General features: G+C 39.0%; 1 protein-coding gene across 2 annotated transcripts in view; it reads right to left on the bottom strand.

Moving 5' to 3' along the window:
• The window catches only part of LOC115217448 (leucine-rich repeat-containing protein 74B-like), a 52,692-nt gene that overhangs the window by 13,151 nt on the left and 12,328 nt on the right, over positions 1–27,213 (bottom strand). The window contains exons 2-4 of one of the 2 annotated variants that reach the window (XM_029787151.2): positions 5,923–6,286; positions 4,635–4,807; positions 3,294–3,401 (exon numbers count right to left, since the gene is read on the bottom strand). In XM_029787151.2, the coding sequence (XP_029643011.1) occupies positions 3,294–3,401; positions 4,635–4,807; positions 5,923–6,286 (645 nt within the window). The remainder of the gene's footprint in view (positions 1–3,293; positions 3,402–4,634; positions 4,808–5,922; positions 6,287–27,213) is intronic. The other variant, XM_036507322.1, reaches the window with a different exon arrangement.

Below are 27,213 nucleotides of genomic sequence, written 5' to 3'. Positions count from 1 at the left end.
CAATCACAAGTTGGTTTCAGATTTCGGCACAAGGCCAGTAATTTCCATGGGGGAGCTAAGTCAATTAAATTGACCCCAGTGCTCAGCTGGTATTTATTTTATTGACTCTGAAAGGATACAAGGCAGAGGTAACCTTGACGGAATCTGAATTCAGGATGTAATTTATTGATCCTGAAAGCATAAAAGGCAAAGTTGACCTTGGTGGAATTTGATCTCAGAACATAAAGACAGACGAAATACTGTTAAGCATTTCGTTTGGTGTGCTAACGTTTATGCCAGCTTGCCGCCTTAAACTGAAATAAATATTGCAAGGCATCTGGTCTGTTGTTCTTACAGTTCAACCAGGCCATCATCTTGGATTGGTATGCTTTTTAGTGTTTGGGGCGTTTTGGCACCACCTTTTTGACATTGCTGATTCAATACTGGCCTGCCAGCAGACATTTTCAGGTTCCTCTCATTCTCTCCCTCTCTTCTTCCCTCTGTTTATGCCTGTGAGCATCTAGTTATGTTTGTTTGTGTAACATCTCTCTCTGTCTCCTTCAGTCTGTATATGTATATTTCCATGTGTGTTTGCGTCCAGTACTTGTACTTACTGCTACTTATAGCAACATTCACCCAGGGTAGGTTGAGGCGGCTCTGGCCAACAAGTTCATCACTTCCCCCATGAATGCTGACCAAACCCAACGGTCGGTCAAAACGTTCCAGCAGACGAATTAATGCTTCTGCTATGGTGCATAAGTCCAACTTGCAAATTTAACAAATGTCCCCCCGACCCCGGGAAAACAAGGATGTCAGACAGCACAGATGCTGTAGTCATAATTGTCATTCGTTGTTGAGGTGTAGAGGTCATGTCTGGAGTTTCATTGGGAATAACAAGTTCACATGTGGTCCCTGGTCACACTTTGGGATAGTAGGATCCATAGCAGGTTATCTTGTTAATTGTCGTCCACCGCAGAGCATTCACTGACCAAGTCTCTGCCGATTATTGAAGCATTTGTAACCTTGGTTTGATGTGAGTGGTATGCATGTTAGTTAACCCATAACTAGGACCCTAACAAATGCTAGAACTCCATGTCAGAGTGAACCTGGGAATAATAATGGTTAAACAGTGGTTCCACACTCTACAGGAACCTGGAACTCCCGTACCAAGGCCCCACAATCAAATGCAGTTTGATGTTTTACCAAAACGTACAGTCATCAAAATAAGTTGAATGTCCAGTGAGCATTGCCAAATCACCAGTGGCCAAACAGCCATGCCTGATTGTCTAATTCTGATCTTTTGGTTGACCCACCAAATGGATGAAAAGGCAAAGTCGACCTTGGAAGGATGTGGACATTGAGACCCGTTTCATCCATGACCAAAACTGATTCAATGCAGAGAATTGGAAGAGTTTTGATTATAAATCAGTTTGATAATAGCCGAGCTGAGTCTAATCAACAATTGTATCTCTGTACAGATAAAACACAGCACACACACACACACACTTCCTTGCTGTGTGCAGTTGTGTGATTGAGTCATCGCTGAGGACTCCATTGTCAAGTAAGGATTTCTAACGTAGATACAGGATTAATTAATTGTAATGTCAGTGATAATGAGATTGTTTCCAGAGATAAACAATCAGAATAACTCCCATATCCAAAGTCTTTTAAATATGTTATGAAGAATATGATGTTGATTACAATGGATTTAAACAGAACAAATCATGTGAAAAGATAGCTCAGCATAAAAATAGCAGCACAGTTCAGTGTGTGACAAGAATGAAGGCACACACAAAATGACCATGTTATTGAGATACAGAAATACATAAATGTTACAGTTTGATAGCATTTTGTCCTTACTACTATCCCTTACTAACAATAACTCTGAGCACCTTTTCAAAATCCACCTGTCTAACACCCGTGGACATGTTTACAAAGTCAGAAAACAGCACAGCTCCTTCCATGACTTTCAGAAACATTTTTTCATGCTAAGAGTTGCTGAAGCATGGAACAAACTGCCGGCATCAGTTGTCGGAGCACTGCATCCTTCAAAACTTCCATGCTTCCTGAGATTCGCCAACACTGCACCTGATCTTTCTCCCCTCCATACACACGCAAGCATGTACCTGATTCATACACTATTCACTTTCCAGACAACTGTGCATTACTGCATATGCTTTATATGCACTTTTGACAAGTTGTGGTGCACCTGAGCACTGTATACAATAATTTCATTATTATTATTATTATCACCTCCGCCTTTCCTCCACCTCCCTGGTCCACTCCTCTTTCCTTTCTTTCATTTTCCCTCCCCAAAACTGATATTCATCACATCCACCCCAATCCCTATCTCTAATCATTTCACACTCTTACCCACCCACCCACCCATCTTGTCTGTTCCTCCATCCCCATTCACTTTTATATACACCTTGTACTTTGAGTATACCCATTCACCATCTCTCTCTCTCTCTCTCTCTCTTTCCAGGTGGAAAAGCAGTGATTCACATCTTCAGCAAGATACTTGCTTCTATCCCTCTATCATACTTTCACAGCCTTCAATATCATTCCCTACTCTGTTGAGGAATCTTGAGAGTATTCGGTGACTGCTAGTAATACCAGTGCCATGTAAAAGGCACCCAGTACACTCTGTAAAGTGGTTGGTGTCAGGAAGGCCATCCAACCATTGGAACCATGTCAAAGCAGACATTGGAGTGTGGCACAGTTCTTCAGCTTGTTAGTTTCTGTCGAACCATCCAGAATGGAAAAAGGGACGTTAAATGGTTATGAGTGTGTACTAGGAGTGGCTGTGTGGTAAGTAGCTTGCTTACCAACCACAAGGTTCCGGGTTCAGTCCACCTGCGTGGCACCTTGGGCAATTGTCTTCTACTATAGCCTTAGGCCGACCAAAGCCTTGTGAGTGGATTTGGTAGACGGAAAATGAAAGAAGCCCATCGCATATATATATATATATATATATATATCTATATATATATATATATATATGTATGTATGTGTGTGTCTGTGTTTGTCCCCCTAGCATTGCTTGACAACCGATGCAGGTGTGTTTACTTCCCCGTAACTTAGCGGTTCGGCAAAAGAGACCGATAGAATAAGTACTAGGCTTACAAAGAATAAGTCCTGGGATCGATTTGTATGACTAAAGGCAGTGCTCCAGCATGGCCACAGTCAAATGACTGAAACAAGTAAAAGAGTATGGAATTTTAATGGAAGATTTTACTTGAGACCCTCTTTAAAACTGGAAGATTCTGGAAACAGAATTAATAAATCCTGAAGAGATAAAGATTATAATTTACCAAATCTGTAATGAAGTCATTCTCTTCCAGCATCTTGCTGATAAACTGGGTTCCTTCTCCATCAATAAGATTCTCTGTCAGGTCCAGTTTCTCTAATGTTATGCTGTGCTGAAAATAATAATAATAACAATGATGAAATGATTGTATACAGTGCTCAGGGACACCACAGCTTGTCAAAAGTGCGTATAAAGAATATGCAGTAACGTACAAATGTCTGGGAAGTTTGCATGGAAGCCAGATAGCCGCTCTGGCAACGATCATGCTTGGATGATGCTCTTAACACCCTACTATCATGGGACTCGAGTGCCAGTAAGGTGACTTTAAAAAATAAGGACTGGGATTGATTTGTTCAGTCGAACTTTTCAAAGTGGTGCCCCAGCATGGCTGCTGTCCAATGACTGAAATAAGTAAAAGATGAAGATAATTTGGTGATGCAGATCAGCATTATCTTCATTTAATGTCAGTTTTCCAATGCTGACATGGGTTAGATGGCTTTTGTCTGTTTTATTATGGTTTCTAGAGCTGGATGCCCTTCCTAATGCCAACCACTTCACAGAGCAGACTGGGTGCTCTTTATGTGGTGAGGTCTGTTTTGGCATGGTTTCTGCAGCTGGATGCCCTTCCAAATGCCAACCACTTCACAGGGAGTACGTGACACCATTACCAGTGCTTTTTACATGGCACCAGAATCAGCACCAAGGCCTTTTATGTGGCACCTTGCTTCTAGGACATCTGTCCTGTTGTGGTAGGCAGGTCTTCTTGTGTACAGCAATTAATGAAGCAACAACAAAAAAAAAAGAACCAACAAAAAACCCCAGATTAATCACAAAGAGATGGATATTAATGGGTGCTACTTTGGTATGTGATCTACGTGTCACGAAACTGATTTGGTATGTGATCTACACTTTGTATTGTGATCTACAATAAGAAAAGTTATAATTAGAACAAGGAAAAAACCAATAAAATTAGTAAACTTGTTTCAAAATGGCTTCATTCTAATTTCTTTTTAATGATAAATGCATAAAATGTATAAAAATTCTAATTATCTATTTAAAATTTTTTTAGCTGATGTTCGTTTGATTCCCCTGTTCCTTCAATTTGCCTGCTTGTTCGATTCCCCTGTTCATTCGAGTTGCCCATAGAATTAGTAAACTTACTTCAAATCTGCTTCATTAAAATTTTGTTAAATAAATCTATTAAAAAAAAAATGTAAGAATGTTTTATTTAAGCCATAATAAATAAATGAAACATGCAGACCGCAAACTGAAATAGAATTTGGCTCTTGTAGGTCATGCTTGGTGAGGTAGATTGCATACCAAAGTAGCAGTTATTGATGTTTACCCGTAGAACTATACTGATAGGCTTGACAGCATCTGGTCCCAGACCATAATGCGGTAAGGCAATCTGGTCTTGTCTGATGTGACGGAGGAAGCTGGAGACGGGGTGGATACCCATTTCTTGGCATAAGTCAAGGTACATGCTCTTGCCTGTGACATCATGGGATAAGGGCTCCTCTGTGAAAAGACAAAAATAATAAAACACTAGTCTGATTTAGAGGATGGATTCATCATGTGAAATACATTGTTTGTGTTGCTGTTTAAATGTGGAACAAACTTAGAGAAGTAAATTCAGATGTTTAACAAAGACTGGTGGATGAGTTGTGGAGTGAATGGATGGATGGGAAGACAGGGAGATAAACACCCTGTTCACACTGCAGCACCTTGGGCTAGTGTCTTCTACTATAGCCCTGAGACAACCCAAGCTTTGTGAGTGGATTTGGTAGATCGAAACTGAAAGAAGCCCATCGTATATAAATGTGTGTGTGTGTGTGTATTTCGTTTTTGTATTTGGTTTGCAAGATTCTTTTTGTGAATTTGTGTGTTGAAGCATATTTTGTTGTGTCTGGGGGAGTCATTCTCTTTTAGTGCCTTATCACTTAACACACTCACTGGTTCAATTTCCACTCATTTGCTTATTAATTTTTTCTAAAATTTTCGTTGCATCTTGCAATCTCTTCAATAATCATTTCCAAATGAAACTGATGGTAACATTCTGATGAATTACATGTCATAACCAGTAATTAATTGTCTGACAATATATATATATATATATAGGAATGTGCTCAAGGGAAGGTTGGACAGGATCACCTGCGCCAACCTCATCAATAGCACAGGTCTACCTGCAATGTTGTATGGTAGTGAAACATGGGCTACAACAAAGAGAGAAGAGTAGAGACTGGTAACGGCTCAAAGAGCCATGGAGAGGTCAATGCTTGGAATCTCGTTGAGAGAGCACATCAGTAATGAGGTCATCAGACAGAAGTCCGGCATGAGGGATGTCATCGTAGAATATACACGCAGCAAGTTTAGATTTGCTGGACATGTTGCCCGGCTCATCGCTAATCGGTGGACCCGCGCAGTTGTCGAGTGGTACCCACACAAGTGGAATCAACCACAAAGAAGGCCTCCATGATGGTGGAATTATGATTTTAGGAGGGCGATTGCGAGCACGTGGATGAAGGCATGATCCAGAGAAAAGTGGACAGTGTGCTGTGACTAGCGGTGTCAAATGGACGCCCGATGGACTGGTCGATCAAGGTGGTATAAGAGAGAGAGATGTGTGTATTTACCTTCTTGATCAATGTCCCAGTGTTCTTCAATATCGTAATCAGCTTCAAAAGTATTTTCTGAATCCTTATCTTCTCCAGGTTCCAAATATGTTGTGTTGTCCTCAGACTCATTGGTCGGTTCTTCCACAACAACAGAACTGTGTGGAATTTGCTCTTCTTCCACACTATTTCTGTTTTTCTCTTCCTCATAGTCATGTATTTCAGTCAAGAGAAACGGTGGAGGTTCCGTTGAAGCGATGTTCAAAGAAGATTGATGGATGTGCAATGAATCAAGTGACGGGCTTGCTAAATTCAATGTTGGAGGTGAAGACTGACCATCGTCATGTTCTTCAACCACCGTTTCCAGTGCCATGGTGAAATTTGCCTGAGGAGTAAAATAAAAAAACATTTGAGAAGTTTGGAATGTTCTCAAATGGACATCAACTAACAAATTAGGAGATTCAACATTATATAATGGAAGAAGAAGAAGATGGTGAAATGACAGGAATGTTAATATGTTGGGCAAAATGCTCAGCAGCATTTTGTCCATCTTTACGTTCTGAGTTCAAATTCTGCCAGGGCTGACTTTTGCCTTTAGTCCTTCTGGGGCTGATAAAACAAGGCCTAGTTGGACACTGTAATCAACTTACCCCTGAAGTTGCTGGCCTTGTACCAAAATTTGAGGCCATTATACAATGTAAGAAGGATGTTGTAGCTTGCTTGAAGCATTGTGGTAAAGATGTAAAATAAAACAATCCTTTCTATTATAGGCACAAGGCCTGCAATTTGGGGGAGGGGATAGTTGATTAGATCAACCCCAGTACGCAGCTGGTAATTAATTTATCGAGCCCGAAAGTATGAAAGGCAAAGTCAACCTCGGCAGAATTTGAATTCAGAGTGGCAGGCGAAATACCTATTTCTTTACTACCCACAAGGGGCTAAACACAGAGAGGACAAACAAGGACAGACAAACGGATTAAGTCGAGTATATCGACCCCAGTCCTCAACTGGTACTTTATTTATCGACCCTGAAAGGATGAAAGGCAAAGTTGACCTCGGCGGAATTTGAACTCAGAACGTAACAACAGATGAAATACCGCAAAGCACTTCGCCCGGCGTGCTAACGTGTCTGCCAGATATTAAATGTATAAACAATACAACACCTTGAACCAGTTACTTTTTATGAGACTTTCGAGAGAAAGAAGTAGAAAAATAAACCAATTGCCTCAATTTATTCCAAAGATTGCCACTATATATATACATACATACATATATACATACATACATACACACACACATATATATATATAGGTGCAGGAGTGGCTGTGTGGTAAGTAGCTCGCTTACCAATCTTATGGTTCCAGGTTCAGTCCCACTGCGTGTCACCTTGGGCAAGTGTCTTCTCCTATAGTGTGTGTGTCTGTACCCCCAACATCGCTTGACCACCGATGCTGGTGTGTTTACGTCCCTATAACTATAACTTAGCGGTTCGGCAAAAGATACTGATAGAATAAGTACTAGGCTTATAAAGAATAAATCCTGGGGTCGATTCACTCGACTAAAAGACCATGCTCCAGCATGGCCGCAATCAAATAACTAAAAAAGAATAATGTGTGTGTGTGTGTGTGTGTATATATATATATATATATATATATATATATATATGTTTAAATTCCGAAGTCGACTTTGCCTTTCATCCTTTTGGGGTCGAAAAATTACTGGGTTCGATGTAATCGACTAGCCCATGCCCCCGAAAAATACTTGCCCTGTGCCAAAATTTGAAATCAGTACACACACAGTGCGCACTAGTTCTCTGTAACATAATGCAATGAAGTATTCCCTGGGGACCCGTTGGGGTTAAGCCTCCCAAACAGTGGTGAAACGTACGTGGAAACAAATAATATAAACCTGTGTTTATCGTAATCCCCCCCCTTCCATTTTCTCTCTCTCTCTCTCTCACACACTCCCGTGTGAAATCTTTGGTCATCGTCGACGACGACGACATATATATACAATGGGTTTCCTCACTTTTTCAGTCTATCAAATTTACTCAGTATAACCTGGAGCTATGATAGAAAACACCTCCCCAAGGTGCTGCGCCGTGAGTCCGAACCCGAAACCGCATGGTTGTAAAAGCGAACCTTCTTAACCACAAATATTTTGAGTAAATAAATATCAACAAACGAAACAAAAAAAAACAATGGTTGGAAGAACTATTCTCTTGTCGCTACAATTACATCACAGCACCCCAGGGCTCAATGTAAACACTTAGACACACGTGTGCGCAGTTTAAACATCATGTGATTTTACTACAGGGCCGGGTTGGCATCGTTGTGGCTCTAACTCGTTCCTGATTCGTACAAACATTGGATCTCTGTGCGAGAGAAGTTTCATTTCATTTATAGTACATGACTAATAAAATATCGTAAAGTTAACACATGGCATCATTTGTAAATAAACATTGTTTTGGCGCCAAAAATAGCCAAGAGACGAATAGATGGGTTGAATATCAGCTGACAGACAACTGTCAGGGTTTTTTTTTTTTGTTTAATATAGGCTGTCACTTTCTATTGATAGACATTGTATCGATCAAAGGTCACTTAGACAAACAGAAAGTACCACAACCACCATCAACAATAACACAATCCCCAGCAGCGCCACCAACACCAATCACTACCAACATCAACATGACCGTCACCACCGCCACTAACATTCGACAACAGAAAGAGCCTCTACGTGATCGTTCGAATGACTAGAAAGAGCAGCCAAATCTCTTCCTAAAATGACACTACTGTCTTGGGAAAATTTATTTATCTACTCTAGGCACAAGGCCCGAAATTTTTGGGGGAGGAGTTCAGTCGATTAGATCGAACCCAGTGCGCAACTGGTACTTAATTTATCGACCCCGAAAGGACGAAATACAAATTCGACCTCAGCGGAATTTGAACTCAGAACGTAAAGACAGACGAAATACCGCTAGGCATTTCGCCTGGTGTGCTAACATTTCTGCCAGCTCGCTGCCCTTGTCTTGGGTAAAATATTACAGATTGGATGATATGGTCCTAGAAGGACTAGTCCTGGAAAATACAACGGGATGCTCATGCCTGGCATGTCATGCTTGATATGTTTTCTATGACAAGTAGGGCGGAATGGTGTCCAACCCGACCAATGACCTGGGACACAGAGCTCAAAAAGGTGAACAGGTGAAAATAAGGAAAAAGGGAACGGACCCTAAAAAACAGAAAAACCCGCACCACTGAGTTTTGAGAGGACATCCTCCTTTCGGGGCCTGAAAGCAACCTTATCTTGCATTATGAAATTTCTCTTGTTGACCCCCGCACATAGATTCTGCCAAAGATGGCTGGGGACTAAACAACAACAGCAACAACAACGTGTTTTATTTGTCACAAGAGAACCAAAATAACGACATTAAGAATATGGAAATTAAACTATCAGAGGCAGGAACAAAATTCGCTAAGGGGACGGTAACCATTTGTCTGGGGAGGATGCTCAAAGCGTTTTCATTGCACCCCAATAGTTTCAGGGGGCGCAAGCGCACCTCTACAGCCCCTGTTTTCGAGTCTATGATCAGGAGGGGGAGAGACCCCTATAGCCATTCAGTGTTTAAAAACTAGTTTTATAGAAACTTCTTTCAAAATTCCTATTTTGCTCATCACACATTCCTTTGTGTGGGCTGAACTTACGTAAAACGTTAGAGAAAGAAACCCAACGGTTCCTTGCAATAAAGTCATGTAAATCAAAATTTATCCACGGATGCTTAAAATACTAGTGTGGATCTCTGATTTTCTATGCTTGCGTGGATCTCTCTCCAAATCTTACATGGACCTCCGTAAAGAACCACTGAATAAAACCATTCAAAGCAGTGCTCCAACATGGGCGCAGTTCAAAGACTGAATGAAGTAAATGATTAATGTATCCTAGGACTCCTCCATTTTTTGTAAAGACAGCAAGATGTGGTATGCAGTGCCATCTTTGGGCATTGGCACACCGGGCATTTGCTCAGGTCCACCCTTGGGTCTAGGGGTCTGATTCTGATCTGTGGGTGCTGTGGTTTGTTGTCAATAAATAAATACGATAGGGCCCAGGGTGTTGATTTGCTAAAGGAGCTTACAATGTTGCAAAGACGGCACTGGTGAATGTGAGGGAGACTTGAGTGCTATTTCTAAACAAACAGAGGCTTTCGCCTTGGTTGGAAGCTTCTGTTGTCCCTGTTGTTGTTGTTGTTGTAACATTCAGAATAACAAAAACATCAACAGAAAATAGATAACAAATGTAGAAAAACAAGGCAACGATGACTCGGAAAAAAAGTCACAGGTAAAAAGTCAATTTATGGGATCCGGACAAAACCCCTGTAACTTTTTTTTCTGTGACTTTATTACCTGGGTTCGACAAAACTTTTACATGAACTTTTTATTTACTAGAAATAGCATCCAAATCTCCCTTAAATCAGTCGTCTTGAGTAAAAAGAAGGAGAATTATGTATATAACAACAACAACAACAACAATAATAATAATAATCTTTTCTACTATAGGCACAAGGCTTGATATTTGAGGTGGGGGGACTAGTCGATTACATCAACTCCAGTGCCCAATTAGTACTTATTTCATCGATCTCGAAAGGATGAACGGCAGAGTCAACCTCGGCGGAATTTGAACTCAAAACGTGAAGATGGATGAAATATCGCTAAGCGATTCTTCCAGCTCACCACCCACCTTAATAATAATAATAATAGATTCACTAGTAAAACACTAAGTACAAAACCAAATATATGGCACACTCGGCATAACACCAACATGAACTTCCAACTTGTTGTCTCTTGAGGTCTCTGGGTGAGACTTGGAGCCAACTTGTACAAATGTAAAGCAAAAGTCAAACATAGAATAATAATAATAATAATAATAATAATAATAATAATAATTTCTTTGTTAACCACAAAGGGTTTATATAAAAAAAACACGCATGTGGGGTTACATGAAAGTCTTGTAAGCAATAAAAATAAAACAAAAACAACCGAATATTACAACAAAATTCCCCAAAAGAAGAGACCTCCTAGGACTTTCCTTTCCACCCTCACTTTTCTTTTCAAGTGAAACCTGTAAAAGATGATGATGGCTTGGCCAAAGAGGAAAATGTCTGTCTTCAGCCCTTCCAGTCTGGTCCAATACACAGCCTCTATCGCTAAGGCAAAGAAAAACAGCTTGCCCTTTCCGGCCAAAGGAAAGTGACGGGCCTATCTTCACAATGGACTCAGCCGATAGCCAGATCAGATCCACACGTTGGGGAAGGTGTCCCACATAAACCCACAAGTCAGAAATACTCGGACACTGGACGAGAGCGTGTAGAACGATTTCATCACTCTGCGAGCATCTCGGGAAAGCCCAGCTGACCGCACTTTCGTGCCTGTAGAGTTTATCCCGAACAGGCAGTGCCCCGCGGTAGTACTGCCAGGCCAAGGATTTCTCGAAGTTATCCATAGGTCCCGGCCCGAAAGTTCTCCGGAACAAACCAACCAATTCATTCTTGTCCATATCCAGAGTCTCCCCGAGAACCTCATCCTACTTGCTCGCCACTAACTCTCCATAGTGGAACTGCCACCGACCGCATTGCCCGACTGGCAGAGAAGTGTAAGCGTCTGACGACACTCCAGGTGCCAGGCGCCCTTAATAATATTCATTTCAAATTTGGGCACAAGGACAGCAATTTTAGGGTGGCGGGACCCTAGTACTTGATTGGCACTTTATTTTATCAAAAGCCGAATAGATGAACGGTAAAATTGACCTCAGAAGTATTTGAACTTGGAACGTAAACAGTCGGAAGAAATGGCGCTAAGCTTTTAAACCTGCGCACAAACGATTCCACCAGCTCGCTTCCTTAATAACAGCAACAACAATATCGAACAACAACAATAATAGTGATGATGAAGACGACGACGAATATATCCTTACATTATCATCCTCCTAACGAGGCAAATTTGTAAACTTTTCCATTGAATGTAAACATAAAACTACAAATTAAACATTTGTTACAAGTCCTCTTGTACCGTAGAGAAATGGATCTTTGTGTTACCCTGTCCCACTTTTGGCACACGACATCGGTCCATTCCAATTCGCTCTCCATTTAACGGCAATTCGATACAAGTCAACGTGGTCGCTCGACCAGCTAGAAATAACAATCAGGTTTACTTCAAACAAAGCCCTTTCATCTTAAAAAGGGAAGGCGAATATTAGTGTACGACTGGATGTACAAAAGAAGAAAAAATCTCTAAAAGACGGCATTATTCTTTTCTGCTCTAGGCACAAAGCTTAAAATTTTGAAGAAAGGGGCCAGTCGATTAGATCGACCCCAGAACGCAACTGGTACTTAATTTATCAACCCTGAAAGGATGAAAAGCAAAGTCGATCTCGATGGAATTTCAACTCAGAACGTAAAGACAGACGAAATACTTTTCTACTCTAGGCACAAAGCCCGAAATTTTTGGGAGGGGATTAAGTCGGTTAGATCGACTCCAGTGTGTAACTGGTACTTAATTTATCGACCTCGATAGGATGAAAGGCAAAGTCAACCTCGGCGGAATTTGAACTCAGAACGTAAAGACAGACGAAATACCTATTTCTTTACTACCCACAAGGGGCTACACACAGAGGGGACAAACAAGGACAGACAAACGGATAAAGTCGATTTTATCGACCCCAGTGCTGGTACTTATTTAATCATTCATCAGATCCTCACCATGACACCACGAACTCTTCAAAATTATATTTCCGATCAAATAAACCACTTCGAATATTATTTAAGCAAGTTTAAAGTGATTTCTTTTGTGCCGTAAACCTTTTACCATTTCTGTGTTGCCCCTCTTCCTTTGAAGCTCTAAGTGTATGTTTATTTTGCCTTATGGATAATCCAACGCTGCTTACCATATATAATGGCGTATAAGACGCATTTTTTACTCCCAAAGTGTCTCAAAAATTACCGTCAGCTAATTTTCTCCCTGTTGTTCACTATTATCAGCTAAATTTAATCCAGTCTCTTCTACTTAGCTTGACTTATTATTATTATTGTTATTATTATTGTTGTTGTTGTTACGGAGACGTATTTGTATTGCAAGTGTTTTGATTTGAGATAGTGTGCTGAAACTTAAAGTGACTGAATGGAAAATACAAAGATGCATCAAATTTTTTTTGTCAGCGAGGCAGGTCGCAGTTTCGGGCGACGAAAAATTTGACACCATATTACAAATAAACATTTTAGTGAAGTCGACAGCCTTCGTGCATTTTTGAATGGCTAACATGTCTTTCGCACTACAATCGTCCGATATTATTATTATTATTATTATTTTCATTATCATCTTTCAATTCTGTTTCTATTTCTTGCCGAGTGTCTTCCTGACTCCAGGGCAGAGAAACGCACTCTATACATTGGCAGTCCATTAAAATAAATGGACCAGATTGTTCATTTACAAAGTCGTGTGATAGAGAAAAAAGGAAGAAAAACAGTAATGGAACTGCGACAATATTGGGGCACCATTTTGGCAGGTTTAGTCGATAAAAGACAAATATTTAGAGGTAGCTTACATCTATATATAAGCTCCTTATAAAAGTATAAAGCCGTTAAATTTAAATTTATATATATATATAGTTTTTGTTAAGCAGCGTCGATTTTTACAATTCTATAAATAATAACAATAGTATTTTATAAGCTTAAAGCTATCACCGCACAATAACTAAAGAAAATAGAACGTAACAGGCGGCAAAAAAAAACATTTGGGCAGTTATACGATACAAAGAAGGGCTATTTTGCATGCTTTCAACGAATGTGACATCGAAATTACGTGTAAACGGCTCCTTTTCCCAGAAAAGTGAAGATTTGGTTGCTATTTCTAGCATGCCCTGCTACCACGTAACAGATATTTGCGTTCACACCGAAATATTTACCAACTTTTTCCCTTCCATTTATTTTTTCCACTTTATGGAAGTCGATATTTTCTCTGTTGGCATCCACCCCAGTTAATTTTGTTTTTCTCCCAGTTCTGTGCTTTCTGGAAGAAAAGCCCTCACATTATCTCAAAGCTATCAGAATTCACTAGCGTGATTTGTTAATTTTTTAAAAAAAGATTTCGTAGAGGAATAATATACAACGGGTTTTGGCCGGCTTAGACATTAAAGGGTTAAAAAATGCCAAAACTATAAAATCAGCTCTTTTTGCCTTTTTGAGGGCTTTAGAACCCAAAAACATTTTATTTATTTATTTATTTATTTATTTAGTTTTTTGCTTAGAGTTAAAAAAATGATGATTTTATAGTTTTAAATTTCATAATTTTGGCCCCTTTTTAGATTTTTAAAGGCTTTTAGAGCCAGAAAACAAAAAAAAAAAAAACAACCTCCGGCACCTCGCATTCTGAATTCAAATAGTGTCGAGGTCAATCTTGTCAATTATCTTTCCGGGGTCGATAAATTAAGTACCATTCCAGAGCGGTGAACAAGCAGTAATCTTTAAGCATCGAGCAGAAATTCTTGCGGTATTTGTAACGACTCTTTTGTTCTGCGTTCAAATCCCGCTGTGTTCTACTTTAGTAGAAGGCTTAATCCTTCGCCTGATCCTAGCGTTCCTTAAACGGTGCCATTCTATGGCAAGCATTGAAGCCAGGTTTGTGGATACCTTTCTCCCTTCCTTCTATTAACTTTGAACCCCTGTAAAGGGTCAGAGTTACTGTCATTCCCTCTTGTTCAAGTTGAAAAAGGCACCAGTCCTTCAACGAGTAAAAAAGCGTTGTTTGGAATGATTATCTCCTAAAAAAAAAAAAAGAACAAAAACGGTCCATTGTAAATTCTAAGTGAGACTTGTACTACTTTGAAGAAAACGGGCGGGCGGATTAGTCTTTCCAGAAGTTATTTATGACAAAGCATTTACATTTGGAGAGGATCATATTGTGAGAGCCTTGCTGAAGAGATCGTGGTTGCAGGTGAAACCCCAAAATACCAAAGAAGGGACGAAAACACAATGAACATTGGTGCTGAATAATAGAAAATAAGCTTCTAGGTATCTTGTCCATCGCCCTACCCGTTTCGAAACTCAACCCCATATAACAACAACAATCATTTCTACTAAAGGCACAAGGCCTGAAATTTTGGGGAAGGGGACAAGTCGATTACATTGACCCCAGTGTTCCACTGATACTTAATTTATCGACCCCGAAAGGATGAAAGGCAAAGTCGACTTCGGTGGAATTTGAACTCATAACGTAAAGACGGATGAAAAATCGCTAAGCATTTTGCCCTTCGTGCTAACGATTCTGCCATCTTGCTGCCTTTAAAATATAATATCGATGATAATTTTTTTATTTGGTTGAAGGGCAACACAAATACAAAGTGATTGATTGCATAAACGAAGACAAATGTTTAGGGATGTCTATGTATATCAAAGTACAAAAGACAATGTACAACGAAGTTGCACAATCACCTGTCAATACATATACATAAGCAAGTATATCATCTATCTATGTATCTATCTACAGAGAGAGAATACAGATATACACACACATACACAGAATGTAGGCCGGGTCACATGTTTGATATTCTGTTTCTTTTGTATTTCTGTAGCAGTGGTTTTCAATCAGGGTTCGTAAGACTTTTGGTGGGGTCGATAAAAGGTTTTGTTGTTAAAATTGATGTGCAATAAATCGGTTACATTTCCACAATAAACACAAAATTTCAACAATTAAAAAAAATATATAATTCCTGATATTTAATTATAAACATATGAGATTTTTTTAAAACATCGAATGGATATGAGGATCCATCAGAATAAAACAAGAATTAGTGAGATCCATAAGTAAAAAAAATCAAAAAATGACGGAAGACCACTGTTCTTTAAGACTGAACCAATTGTTGATTCAAAGAAGAGTAATAATAATAATTTTCAGAGAACTTTTTAATGTGATGTACAGGCTGTGTATGAAAGATATTCGAACCTTGTATCATTGGGAAACTTGAACGAATATAATCGCAATTACTTGTTGCGCAGTGGCAACAGATATAAAGAAACCCCCAAAAACCTGAGTTCTGCAACACGTCTATTAATATCGGTTTCAAATTTCAGTACAAGGCCAGCAATTTGTGGGGTGGGGTGGGGTTCAGTCGATTACATCAATCCCAGTGATCACTTGGTTCTTATTTTATCGATGGATGAAAAGCTAAATCATCCTCATAATAATTCGAACTCAGAACGTAAAGACGGACAAAACGCCGCAAAACATTTTACCTGGCGTTCAAGCGATTCTGCCAGCTCGCCGCCTTTTCACGTCTATTAATATTAATTTTAAAATTCTGGCACAAAGCCAGTAGTTTCGAGGGATTAGGTAAGTCGATCACATTGACCCCAGTACTCAACTGGTACTTATTTTATCGTTCACCGAAAGTATGAACGGCAAAGTCGACCTCGGCGGAATTTGAACTCAGAACGTAACGGCAGATGAAATACTGCTAAGCATTTTCCCCGGCGTGCTAACGACTGTCAGCTCGCCGCCTTTTCCTGTCCATTACTATTAAAATGATATTAATCAAAAATTTGTGGGGACAAGAATAGTCGATTATAAACGTCCAAGTATAATATGCGTCTTCATTTTGAGATTTAAATTATCTTAAAAACTTCGTTATGAACGGTAGAAGCAAAATTATTTTAAAATAGCAACCCGTGTATCATTCTTAAAACAGATACATCGCTGAAAATATTAGTTTTCGTCTCGAGAAAGCATCTCTTATAGAAGTATAGTGTTAATCTCGACCCTGAAATATATCAGCAACAAACGGAGCTGTGGTGGTCGCAGTGCTAAAAACACATTTCTACCTTTTTGGGCTTCATCAGCAGCAAATATTCACTTACAACCGCATGTTAAGACAAATTCAGTCACAGCTATGTGATTTTCATCTGCTACTGTGTGTTTCTTAATACTCTACGTCAATAAGAGTTGATATCTCGAGACGAATACAGCAGTTTAGTTGGCTTTCAACAATGTATCTTAAAGAAGTATGATACACGGATTGCTATAATGACATGCATAACATGGAGTATTGAATAACTGCTACATGAGCAGATGATCGAATATAACCCATTAAATTAGTTTTTTTAATATTTCATTTCATATACAATAAGTGATAAACAATAATACTAAAAAAATTATATACGGATATGTGGAAGTTTCCTTCCACCAAATCCACTTACAAGGGTTTAGCCAGGCAGGGGCTGTGGTTAAAAACTCTTGTCCAAGGTGCTTCTCCTCACCTATTTCGTCTGCCGTTACGTTCTGAGTTCAAATTCCGCCGAGGTCGATTTTGCCTTTCATCCTTTCGGAGTCAATTAAATAAGTACCAGTTACGCACTGGGGTCGACGTAATCGACTTAATCCCTCTGTCTGTCCTTGTTTGTCTCCTCAATGTTTAGCCCCCTATGGGCAATAAAGAAATAATTTAAACTATTCGGCTTTATTACATTATTGTATTTTTTTTTCTTTCTAAAAGTGATTCAGAGAAAACTCTTTGCATTAAGATTTTACTCTTCCCCTCGGCGGAAAAAAAGTGCGTATTATACATGGATCTCTGTAGATCAATGGTATATATTTTATCGAACCCAATTGAATTAAAGCTGAAATGGACCCCGCTGGAATTCGAACTCGAAATATAGAAAGACGAAAACGAATGGAATAAATGTTCACGCTAATAATCTGAACATTAAAATTCTTTCTTAGTTTGGCACAAGGCCAGCAGTTTTAAGGAGGAGTTATTCGATTACACCGACCCCCAGTTTCAAATGGTAATCATTTTATCGACGGCGAACTGGTGAAAGGCAAAGTCTACCTCGACGGAATTTGAACTCGGAACGCAGAGCGCCAGAAACTGAACATCAAAATTAACTACATAATTTTACGTTAATATTTCAATAGACAACTGTTACATTTATGAGATAAAGAGTATTTTTGGAATAAGGAGTAATTGTGACCTTTTGCAGGTTAGAAATTGGGACAGAACTTTCGCTAAAAATACCTGACTAGGGAGCCATAGTACAATCTGTATATTTTTAATAATTCCATCAAAGAATCGGGCAACATAAACATGGCAAAACTTCAAACTGAAAAGTTTGACAGAATTGCCATACAACTGTCAAAGTTAAAGTGGTGACTCGTCCAAGTGGGCATGGCTGGGTGATTAAGAAGCTCGCTTTGTAAGCGCGTGGTTCCGGGTTCAGTACAACCGCAGAACATCTTGGGTACAAAAAGAAAATAAACCCTAGGGTCGATTTGTACGACTAAAATTCTTCAAGGTGGTGGCCTGTTATGGCTGCAGTCTAATGACTTAAGCAAGAAAAGGGATAAGAGATTTATATATAAAAGAATTGCGGTTGGATGTCGATAGTTTAAAGTTTTTGGTAAATTAGTGGCGGAAAAAGATTTAGCATCAAAATTAATGTTTTACGTTCATTAATATTTGAACGTGAAATTCTTTGAGGGGATGAAACGAGTTGAAGGGTAAGTGTTAGTTATTGTCTTCATGAGATTCCTCTGTCGGGGTTTGTTGATCTCTTCTGGACAATGTGTACTGTCAGTGAGAAGACGCGAGTTGACAGGATCCGGCCGTGCCTCACTCTAGTGAAAATGTCGAAGAAGTCAGTTTTTCTTGTCATCGTTCGAATACAGCATCACAAATTCGAGTAACATTATCAATGTTAATCAGATTGTGTTCATTATTCGCAAAGATGTTGACAACGCGTAGAGAAATGCCATAGTGCAAACCAATGCTCCATAGGGACTCTCTTTGAATACTATCAAATGCCTTTTTAATGTCAATAATCTTTGATGCTCAACGCACTGTCTAGTGATGCGGAGAAAACTGCTGCCAACAGAAACCAGTGGCATCAGCTTACTGCCCAATATGCTCGAAAGCACAAGAACTGACATCGATACTGTAATTACTGTTGTAATTAGTGTTTTAATTGTGCAAAATAAACAATATATCATTCAGTTCCAGGTCATAGGTTATATTAAATTAATTATTTCAAAAGGAGAATGAAAGTGAAACAGGATTCAGTTTTCAGTGCAAAACGGAAATCGGAACTCGGTCAGTTCTAGAGCAGAGGGAAATGTCATCAGTTCTATGTATTGTCACGCAAAGCCGAAGTGTTCGATGATAGTTTGATAAACAATTGTTGGGTTTGTAACGATAAAAATCTGCTGTTATAACGGCAAGTTGTAGGATGTGAAAGATGAACAATGCATGAAGTTTTAAGGAAATATTTATTTACCGTTACATTACAATACCTTGCCTCAACGAGCAGGTTATGATAAATCCAAAAGCATGTGAAGTAAAGCTTGTGTTTGTGTTCTCTTCATTGTTTAGTAGTAATTACAGAGAGAGATTGATTTTGTAAGAGAACAGAATTAGAGCTAGTGAGAGTTGTAGGGTTGTGGGACTTTGCCTCACTGTTGCTGACAGTAAACTTCATTTCACCTCTGACCAAGGTTCTATCTGGTCAGCCAGACTTCATTCTTACTGAGTTGTCACCGAATGACTGATTGGTTGAGTCGTCACCAAATGACTGAACTATCTTTTTGCTTGGGGTTTATGCTTTTATAACTATCCAGAAGGATAGACATATCGTTGAGAACAATGGGCTTCGTTGGTGGTACTGTGATATCTCTATTCTAGCTTTTGGTGAAGTAGAAGAGGTTATAAGGGCCAAGTGGTGAAGACATTATTTTGGCTTAGCTAAAGGCAATCTGGCAAAGAGAAAAACCATTGTTCCACCGTGAGAAAAGTTCTGTTGAACTGTTAATTTAAATTTGGCTATGGTGAATCGAATCCACTTCATGCCTGCAAGATCCTACAGGTTTCATTATCAATGTTGACCGGTTTGTGCTAATTTATTCGTAAAGTTTTCCAAGGAAGAATCGTGTAAATAGCAATAATTTTTCTGAGACAATTACCCAGAATGGTAAACATTTGTCCATCATCTGATAATGTTCGGGTGGATATTTTAGACAAGAATATTCTTTTCTACACTAGGTACAAGGCCCGAAATTTTGGGGGAGGGGGTAGTCAATTAGATCAACCCCAATGTGCAACTGGCACTTAATTTATTGACTCCGAAAGGATGAAAGGCAAAGTCAACCTCAGCGGAATTTGAACTCAGAACGTAAAGACAAACGAAATACTTATTTCTTTATTGCCCACAAGGGGCTAAACACAGAGAGGACAAACAAGGACAGATAAAGGGATTAAGTAGATTACATAGATCCCAGTACGTAACTGGTACTTAATTTATCGACCCCGAAAGGATGAAAGGCAAAGTCGACCTCAGCGGAATTTGAACTCAGAACGTAACGGCAGACGAAATAGCGCTAAGCATTTCGCCCGGCGCGCTAACGTTTCTGCTAGCTCGCCGCCTTATTTTAGACAAGAATATTATTTCACTGAAGTTCATTTGGAAACAGAAAAAGCGGACACTGCAGTAATGACAGTGAACTGGTTCTGGAAGCATTTATCAAACGATTATCCAACAAACACTTAGGCGTCCATTTGTTATAAATAGAAATGACGAACGTCGACGCATTTTATCAGAGAAAAACTTCATGATCAAGGATTTAGTTTTTATTTCACGGACTGCAATATCATTAAAGCAGCTGAAGTTTGCTGACATAGCCTTTGTTTTTTTATTAATGGCCTGGCAGTGATTTTGAGATATATAACCAAAATTAGAAACGTTAGAAGACACAGAATTTTGAAAAATATGAGATAATGAAAATCAGGTCTCCGTATCTTTATAGGGGTCTAATTTTTATTTCACAGGCAATATTGTTTGAGCGGCTGACCTTTGCTGATATATTCTCTTGCTTTTTTTTTTCTGGTTTGACAGGGATTGTAAAATGTGTAACGAAAATTAGAAATTTTAAATGACAACAGCATTTCGAAAACTACAAGATAAAGAAAATCAGAATTCTGTATACTTGTATTCTTTCCGATGACTAATGTTTAAAGAAAAGTTTTAAATATTTAAAATATTTAAATTTGACATAAATAATTCCTGAAAAAAGTGAAACCATTGAAGTTGACGTAGAAAGAAACTGAGAAATAGAAAAGAAATACAAAACAGCTTGTGCGGCCCAATTCGCTCGAAAGTACAAGAAGAACTGATATTGATACTGTAATTACTGTTGTAATTTCGCAAAATAAACAATACATCATTCAGTATATTGAATTTAAATTTTAAATTGATTATTTCGAAAGGAGAATCAAAAGTGAAACAGGATCCAGTTTTCAATGCAAAACGGAACTCGGAATTTGGTCAGTTCTAAAGCAGAGGAAAATGTCGTCAGTTCTATGCATTGTCACGCAAAGCCGAAGTGTTCGATAATAGTTTGATAAGCAATTATTGGGTTTTTATTATCAATGTCGATCGGTTTGTTCTAATTTATTCATAAAGTTTTCCAAGAAGAATTGTATAAACAGCAACAATTTCCCGAGACAACTACCCAGAATGGTAAACATTTGTCCATCATCTGATACTGTTCGGGTGGATATTTTAGACAAGAATATTATTTCACTGAAGTTTATTTGGAAACAGAAAAAGCGGACACCGCAGTAATGACAGTGAACTGGTTCTCGAAGCTTTTATCAAACGATTATCCAACAAACACTTAGGCGTCCATTTGTTATAAATAGAAATGACGATTTTATCAGGGAAAAACTTCATGATCAAGGATTTGGTTTTTATTTCACGGACTGCAATATCGTTAAAACAGCTGACGTTTGCTGACATGGCCTTTGTTTTGTTGTTTTTTTATTAATGGCTTGACAGTGATTTTGAGATATATAACCAAAATTAGAAACGTTAGATGACAGAATTTTGAAAAACATGAGATAATGAAAATCGGGTCTCCGTATCTTTATAGGGGTCTAATTTTTATTTCACGGACAACAATACTCTTTGAGCGGCTGACCTTTGTTGATTTATTTGTTTTGTTTTTTCTGCTTTTTTTTTTTTGTAGTTAGAATTAAAAATTTCTAACCAAAATTAGGAATGTTAAATGACAGAATTTTGAAAACTACGAGATAATGAAAATCGGGATTCGGTATACATCCTTTTAATCATTTCCGATGACTAGTATCGAAAGAAAAGTCTAAATTATTTTTTAAAAAATCATATTTGAGATGATTCCGGAAAATAGTGAAACCATTACAGTTAATAGACTGGGAAGTACAAAGAAGATAATGAAATAATGAAGTAAATACTAAAAGCGGTTCTCCGATTGACAAATTCCAGTTCTTCACCCATTTTTTGTCTATACATCATTCTATAATGCAACTCGAACCAGCATCATCAATGAAGTTTCCTGGGGCCTTTAGGTGTTTTGGGTCTTTCAATATCAGACACCCCTCACTCTGTGACTTGGCAGGGGCCCTGCATCTATGACAGCTTCCACTGTCCTTTGCTTTCTTCCTCTTCTTACCTCAGTACCAACTTTGAGAGACTTTAAGGTCGCAGTAGTCTCGGTGTTACAATATCTCCAGCATGGATCACCACGAATTCCTCTCTCAAGCTGCTGATGGGGAGCTTCAGCTTGTTCTCCCCAATCAGCGTGACGGTGCTCAGATATCGAGGGAAGTACCAGTCATTTCCGAAGGAACCCGTTGGCTCTCTTCTCAAAGACACCCCCACCACCATCATCGTGGATACTGGGACCTCATTCATATGCCGAGAGCGGTCAAAGAATCGGGAGAGGGGAGAGGGTACCATGTTAGTAAATTGAGGCCGCAAACTTGCCAAGAAGACCTGATTTGCTCACTGTGGATAACCACTACACCATGTGACCATGGGCATATGGCGTAGTGGTTAAGAGCGCAGGCTACTAACCCCAAAATTCCGTGTTCGATTCCAGGCAGTGACCTGAATAATAATAACATCGAAAAATACCTTAGGAATGAGAACCCAGGTTCAAAATTTCCCCAAGACACCTGATGAAGGCTGGAGGGTATAACAGCCGAAACGTTGTGCTAACAACAAACAAGATGAGGACAAATATCCGTCAAATGTAAATAAAGTACACAATTTCTCATCTCTTAAATATAGAACTGTATTCTTATTCTTTGTTAGCGACAGCAACATGTAATCGCTGGCCTTGCTAAAAATAGCAACTAAATTTCTCTCAACGTCCTACCGCCTTAAGGGCACTCAAACACATAAAAGACGATATGGTCAAGGGTCTCGTTGATCAATGTGTTTTACTCAGTAAAAGATGACTAAGAGTTAAACTATTGGGGTTGATTACATCGACCCCAGTGTCCAACTGGTATTTATTTTATCGATCCCGAAAAAATTAAAGGTATAGTTAGTCTCGACGAAATTTGACCAGGCATATAGAAATGGTTAAGCTTTTTAGCATAGGATTGGTACGCTGTCCAAATTTACGTACATCAGAAGAGAGTCGGGGGAATGACAGCATTGTAAATTTTGATTTTGGTATCCATGGGAATACCTGGGTTGTGCCACACTCCATGCCAAAGTTTTCCCAAAATCACAATCGCCTTGCCAAATCGTGATGACACTTCAGCATCGATGCAAGAATTTGATAGTGGTGAACTTTTAAGATATTCAAAATCTTCACCATATTTCAGCGAGCGCAGTCATGCTTACTTTCAGTCAAGGAAGTTCGCAATGTGGAATTCTTGGGACAGGTTGATGCAGTACTTCTGTCTTTGAAGTGCTTATAGTGAGGCGGCAGTTATTGCAAGTCTTTGAGAATTGATTGAAACATGCTTGCATGCTGGAATCATCTGGTGCAAGCAATCCACAACTGTCTAAAAACAGAGGTTCACAGAAACATAGATGGCTAACTTAAGTTTTTGCCAGCTATTTCACTGTATCCTTTTTGTCGATTTATCTAAATAATACAAGTCTAACCGACGCAGATAATCTCAACTAGTCTCCATAGCTTCTACACACACACAAATATATTATTTGGTATTAATAGTTAACTTATTAAAAAAACAACACATTTACTGATAGTGAGACTATCTGTTAAGTAGAATTAAATTTATTGGTTGAATAAACCACTAAAACGAAAGAACTCGGATCCTTGTCAAATCAATACACACACACACACACATATATATATATATGTGTGATAGGTTTCTGTACAGTTTCTATTTGCTGAATTTTGCTCCGCGGCACTGAAAAGGGTCATGGGCGCTACGCTTCCCCAATATGAACAAGCAATATAAAAGTTATAACAGGCACAGAACCATAGCTGTCTATGATTTGCCCATTTCTGAACAATAAATGGTTCGCTTCCATCTTTGAAATAATTGTCTTATCAAAATCAGGAAAATGTATGGTCAAGTAGCTGTTAATATTTTGTCTTATCCAAAATAGTGGATTCATAGAATCATAAGTGCGTTGGACAAAATGCCTCACGGCATTCTGTTATGCTTTTTTATAGTTTGAGTTCAAATGCCATCGAGAGTAACTTTACTTTTCAGCCTTCCCTAGGCCGAAGAAATAACCGATTAGTCAAATAATCGACTGTATCCTTTTCTCCCACAAAAACTGAGATTATATCAACGCTAGAAATCACCATGTTTACTCATATCCCAAATTCAATGCTTCTTGGCCATATTTTAATATGTTAACCCATACCATAAACCGAAGCCTGCTATTAAGAAGTTGACACTTTTCCAAAATTTTAGACATTGGGCCCGTGTCATAAATGACTACATCGGTTTTAAGCTTTGGCACAAGGCCAGAAATTTCGAGGGATTCTGCCTGCTCGCCGCCTTCCCTCCTTTGTATCTACGCTTTTTTTTTACTCTTTTACTTGTTGCAGTCATCTGACTGCAGCCATACTGGAGCACCGCCTTTAGTCGAGCAAATCGACCCCAGGACTTATTCTTTGTAAGCCTAATACTTTATATATTGGTCTCTTTTTGCCGAACCGATAAGTTACGGGGACGTAAACACACCAGCATCGGTTGTCAAGCGATGTTGGGGACACACACACACACATACATATACATATATATATATGCATATATATTCGACGGGCTTCTTCCAGTTTCCGTCTACCAAATCCACTCACAAGGCTTTGGTCGGCCCGAGGCTATAGTAGACGACACTTGCCCAAGGTGCCACGCAGTGGGACTGAACCCAGAGCCATGTGGTTGGTAAACAAGCTACTTACCACACAGCCACTCCTGCGCCTATAAAATTTTTAACTACATCCCCTGTCACTTGTAATTTCTTGAAGAGATTTGAAACCGCTACCTATGTGTTGTGTTGCTGCTTACAAATCAAAATTTCCACCGCGCCAAATGGACGGTCTGTTATTTTGTTGCGTTATCTCTTTTACTCCAAGGCAGGAATATTCATATCAGCTGCAAGATAAGCTATTGTTTTACAACGGTACAAACCTTGTGCTAAATAAATGGTGGTAATACAGTGCAAATTTACAACCTCGGCAGGACAATCAAGATAGCGAGTTCGCGCTTAGTTTAACTTAACATTCTTTTTTTTTTTTTTCCATGAGCCTTTGGACTTATAAGTCTAGTTACCCGGTTTCTATGTGCATATAAGCGACCGAAATCATAATACCTCGCCTGAACGAGATGCCGGTCCGTTGCAGGGTTCAATGCCATCAATTTTTGAGGGGAGGGGACAAGTCGATCCCATGGACTTCAGTTCTTGACTGGTACTTTATTTTATCGACCACGAAGGAATGAAAGGTGATGTTGGCCTCGGCTGGATTTGAATTCAGAACGTAAAAAGGCGAAAGAAATGTCGATGAACATTTTGTCTGATAGTACTAACGATTCTGCAAGCTCTTAATTTAGCATTGCTGTTTTTACTTTCTACTATCTACAACGATGGTATATTTTAAAGAAGAGTGGAGAGAAAATGGCGGACATTGACTTAAGACAGTTCAGTGACAGGAAATGACTATTTGAAACATCTTCACACCTCGTTCTTGTTTTATTTTAAAATACTGACACATTCTTTAATGAATCTGTAGAGGAAGCGTAAAACGACTGTATCAGTTCCAAAATATTATTGGTATTTTCGTTTTAGGTATTTACTTTATTGACCTCGGAAGGACAAAAAGTAAAGGCAGAGAGAAAGAATTGAACCGAGAATTTGTAGGACAAAAACTAACCACAATCTCACAAAATTCTTTGCCAGGACATCGTGGTTAGCCTTTTACAGTACCTGACATTGCAGCTCTTCTTTTAAAACAACATGGTGGACGACTAAATGGTGATTTCCTTCTTATTCTCTGATTGATAGATACATTGTTATTCTTACACATTCACCATGTGATATTATGAGAGTCGGAGAAAAAACGTGAAGGGAGAGCCTTGATATTGAACCCGTTGAGAGCAGACAACATCTAATGATTATCATTTAAACTATAGACCTCACTGAGAAATGAACACTTTACTCAGTACTCTTGCGTGCTTGATCATTTCATTCAAAATTCCTATCGAAACACGCCAAACAAACATTCTAGTCAAACTAACCAACGCTGCATTTTAGGCTTAATCGTAAATCTTATCGCTACAACAACCAAATCATTAGCCAACACCCATTCCAGCAGACAAGTGAAAGCTCCGACTAAAAACACTCCACTCAGCAACCTATTGAACACATCAGATAACTTCGCATTCAACAGTAAAGTCAGTCCAGTTTTTCAATAAATACCTCAATCTAACTCCACTTAAAACCTCTTTCTATAACCCCAGGCAAATGAATACTCTCCGTTATCACCTTATCGTGCAGTGAGAGTGACTATGTTTAATCCACCCTTTTTATCATAATAATGACGTAATCATAATATTTTGGTATCTAGCTTACACGAATGCTTCCACATTCCAGCCTGTATTAATATATGATTGCTGTAGCTGCAGAACTAGATTAATAATGTTTACTACAAACACTTGTCTGTTGACGATGTTGCACTCCATCTCCGAATGCAGGAATTGATGTCTCACCAAGCGGTGAATCATCTCTGTGGATGTTTTGGCTCCTTCCGCTGCGACACCAGAGCTGTTCGGGGTCATCCATTAACTCTGGGCCAGAAGTGTAGCTAATAAGGGAGCGACTACTCTCTGCGAACACATTTTTTAAAATTGGCTCCTTTTCAACAATTTTTTTTATAACTCTTTATAACTCCTTACATTCTGAGTTGAAACAACGCCGATATCGTTATAATATCAGTAATATACTGAAGCAATTCTTAGCGGTATTTCGTCTGT

Source organism: Octopus sinensis, linkage group LG11, assembly GCF_006345805.1.
Source record: "Octopus sinensis linkage group LG11, ASM634580v1, whole genome shotgun sequence".
Lineage (NCBI taxonomy): Eukaryota > Metazoa > Mollusca > Cephalopoda > Octopoda > Octopodidae > Octopus > Octopus sinensis.
This window is presented reverse-complemented; position numbering and strand designations above follow the sequence as displayed.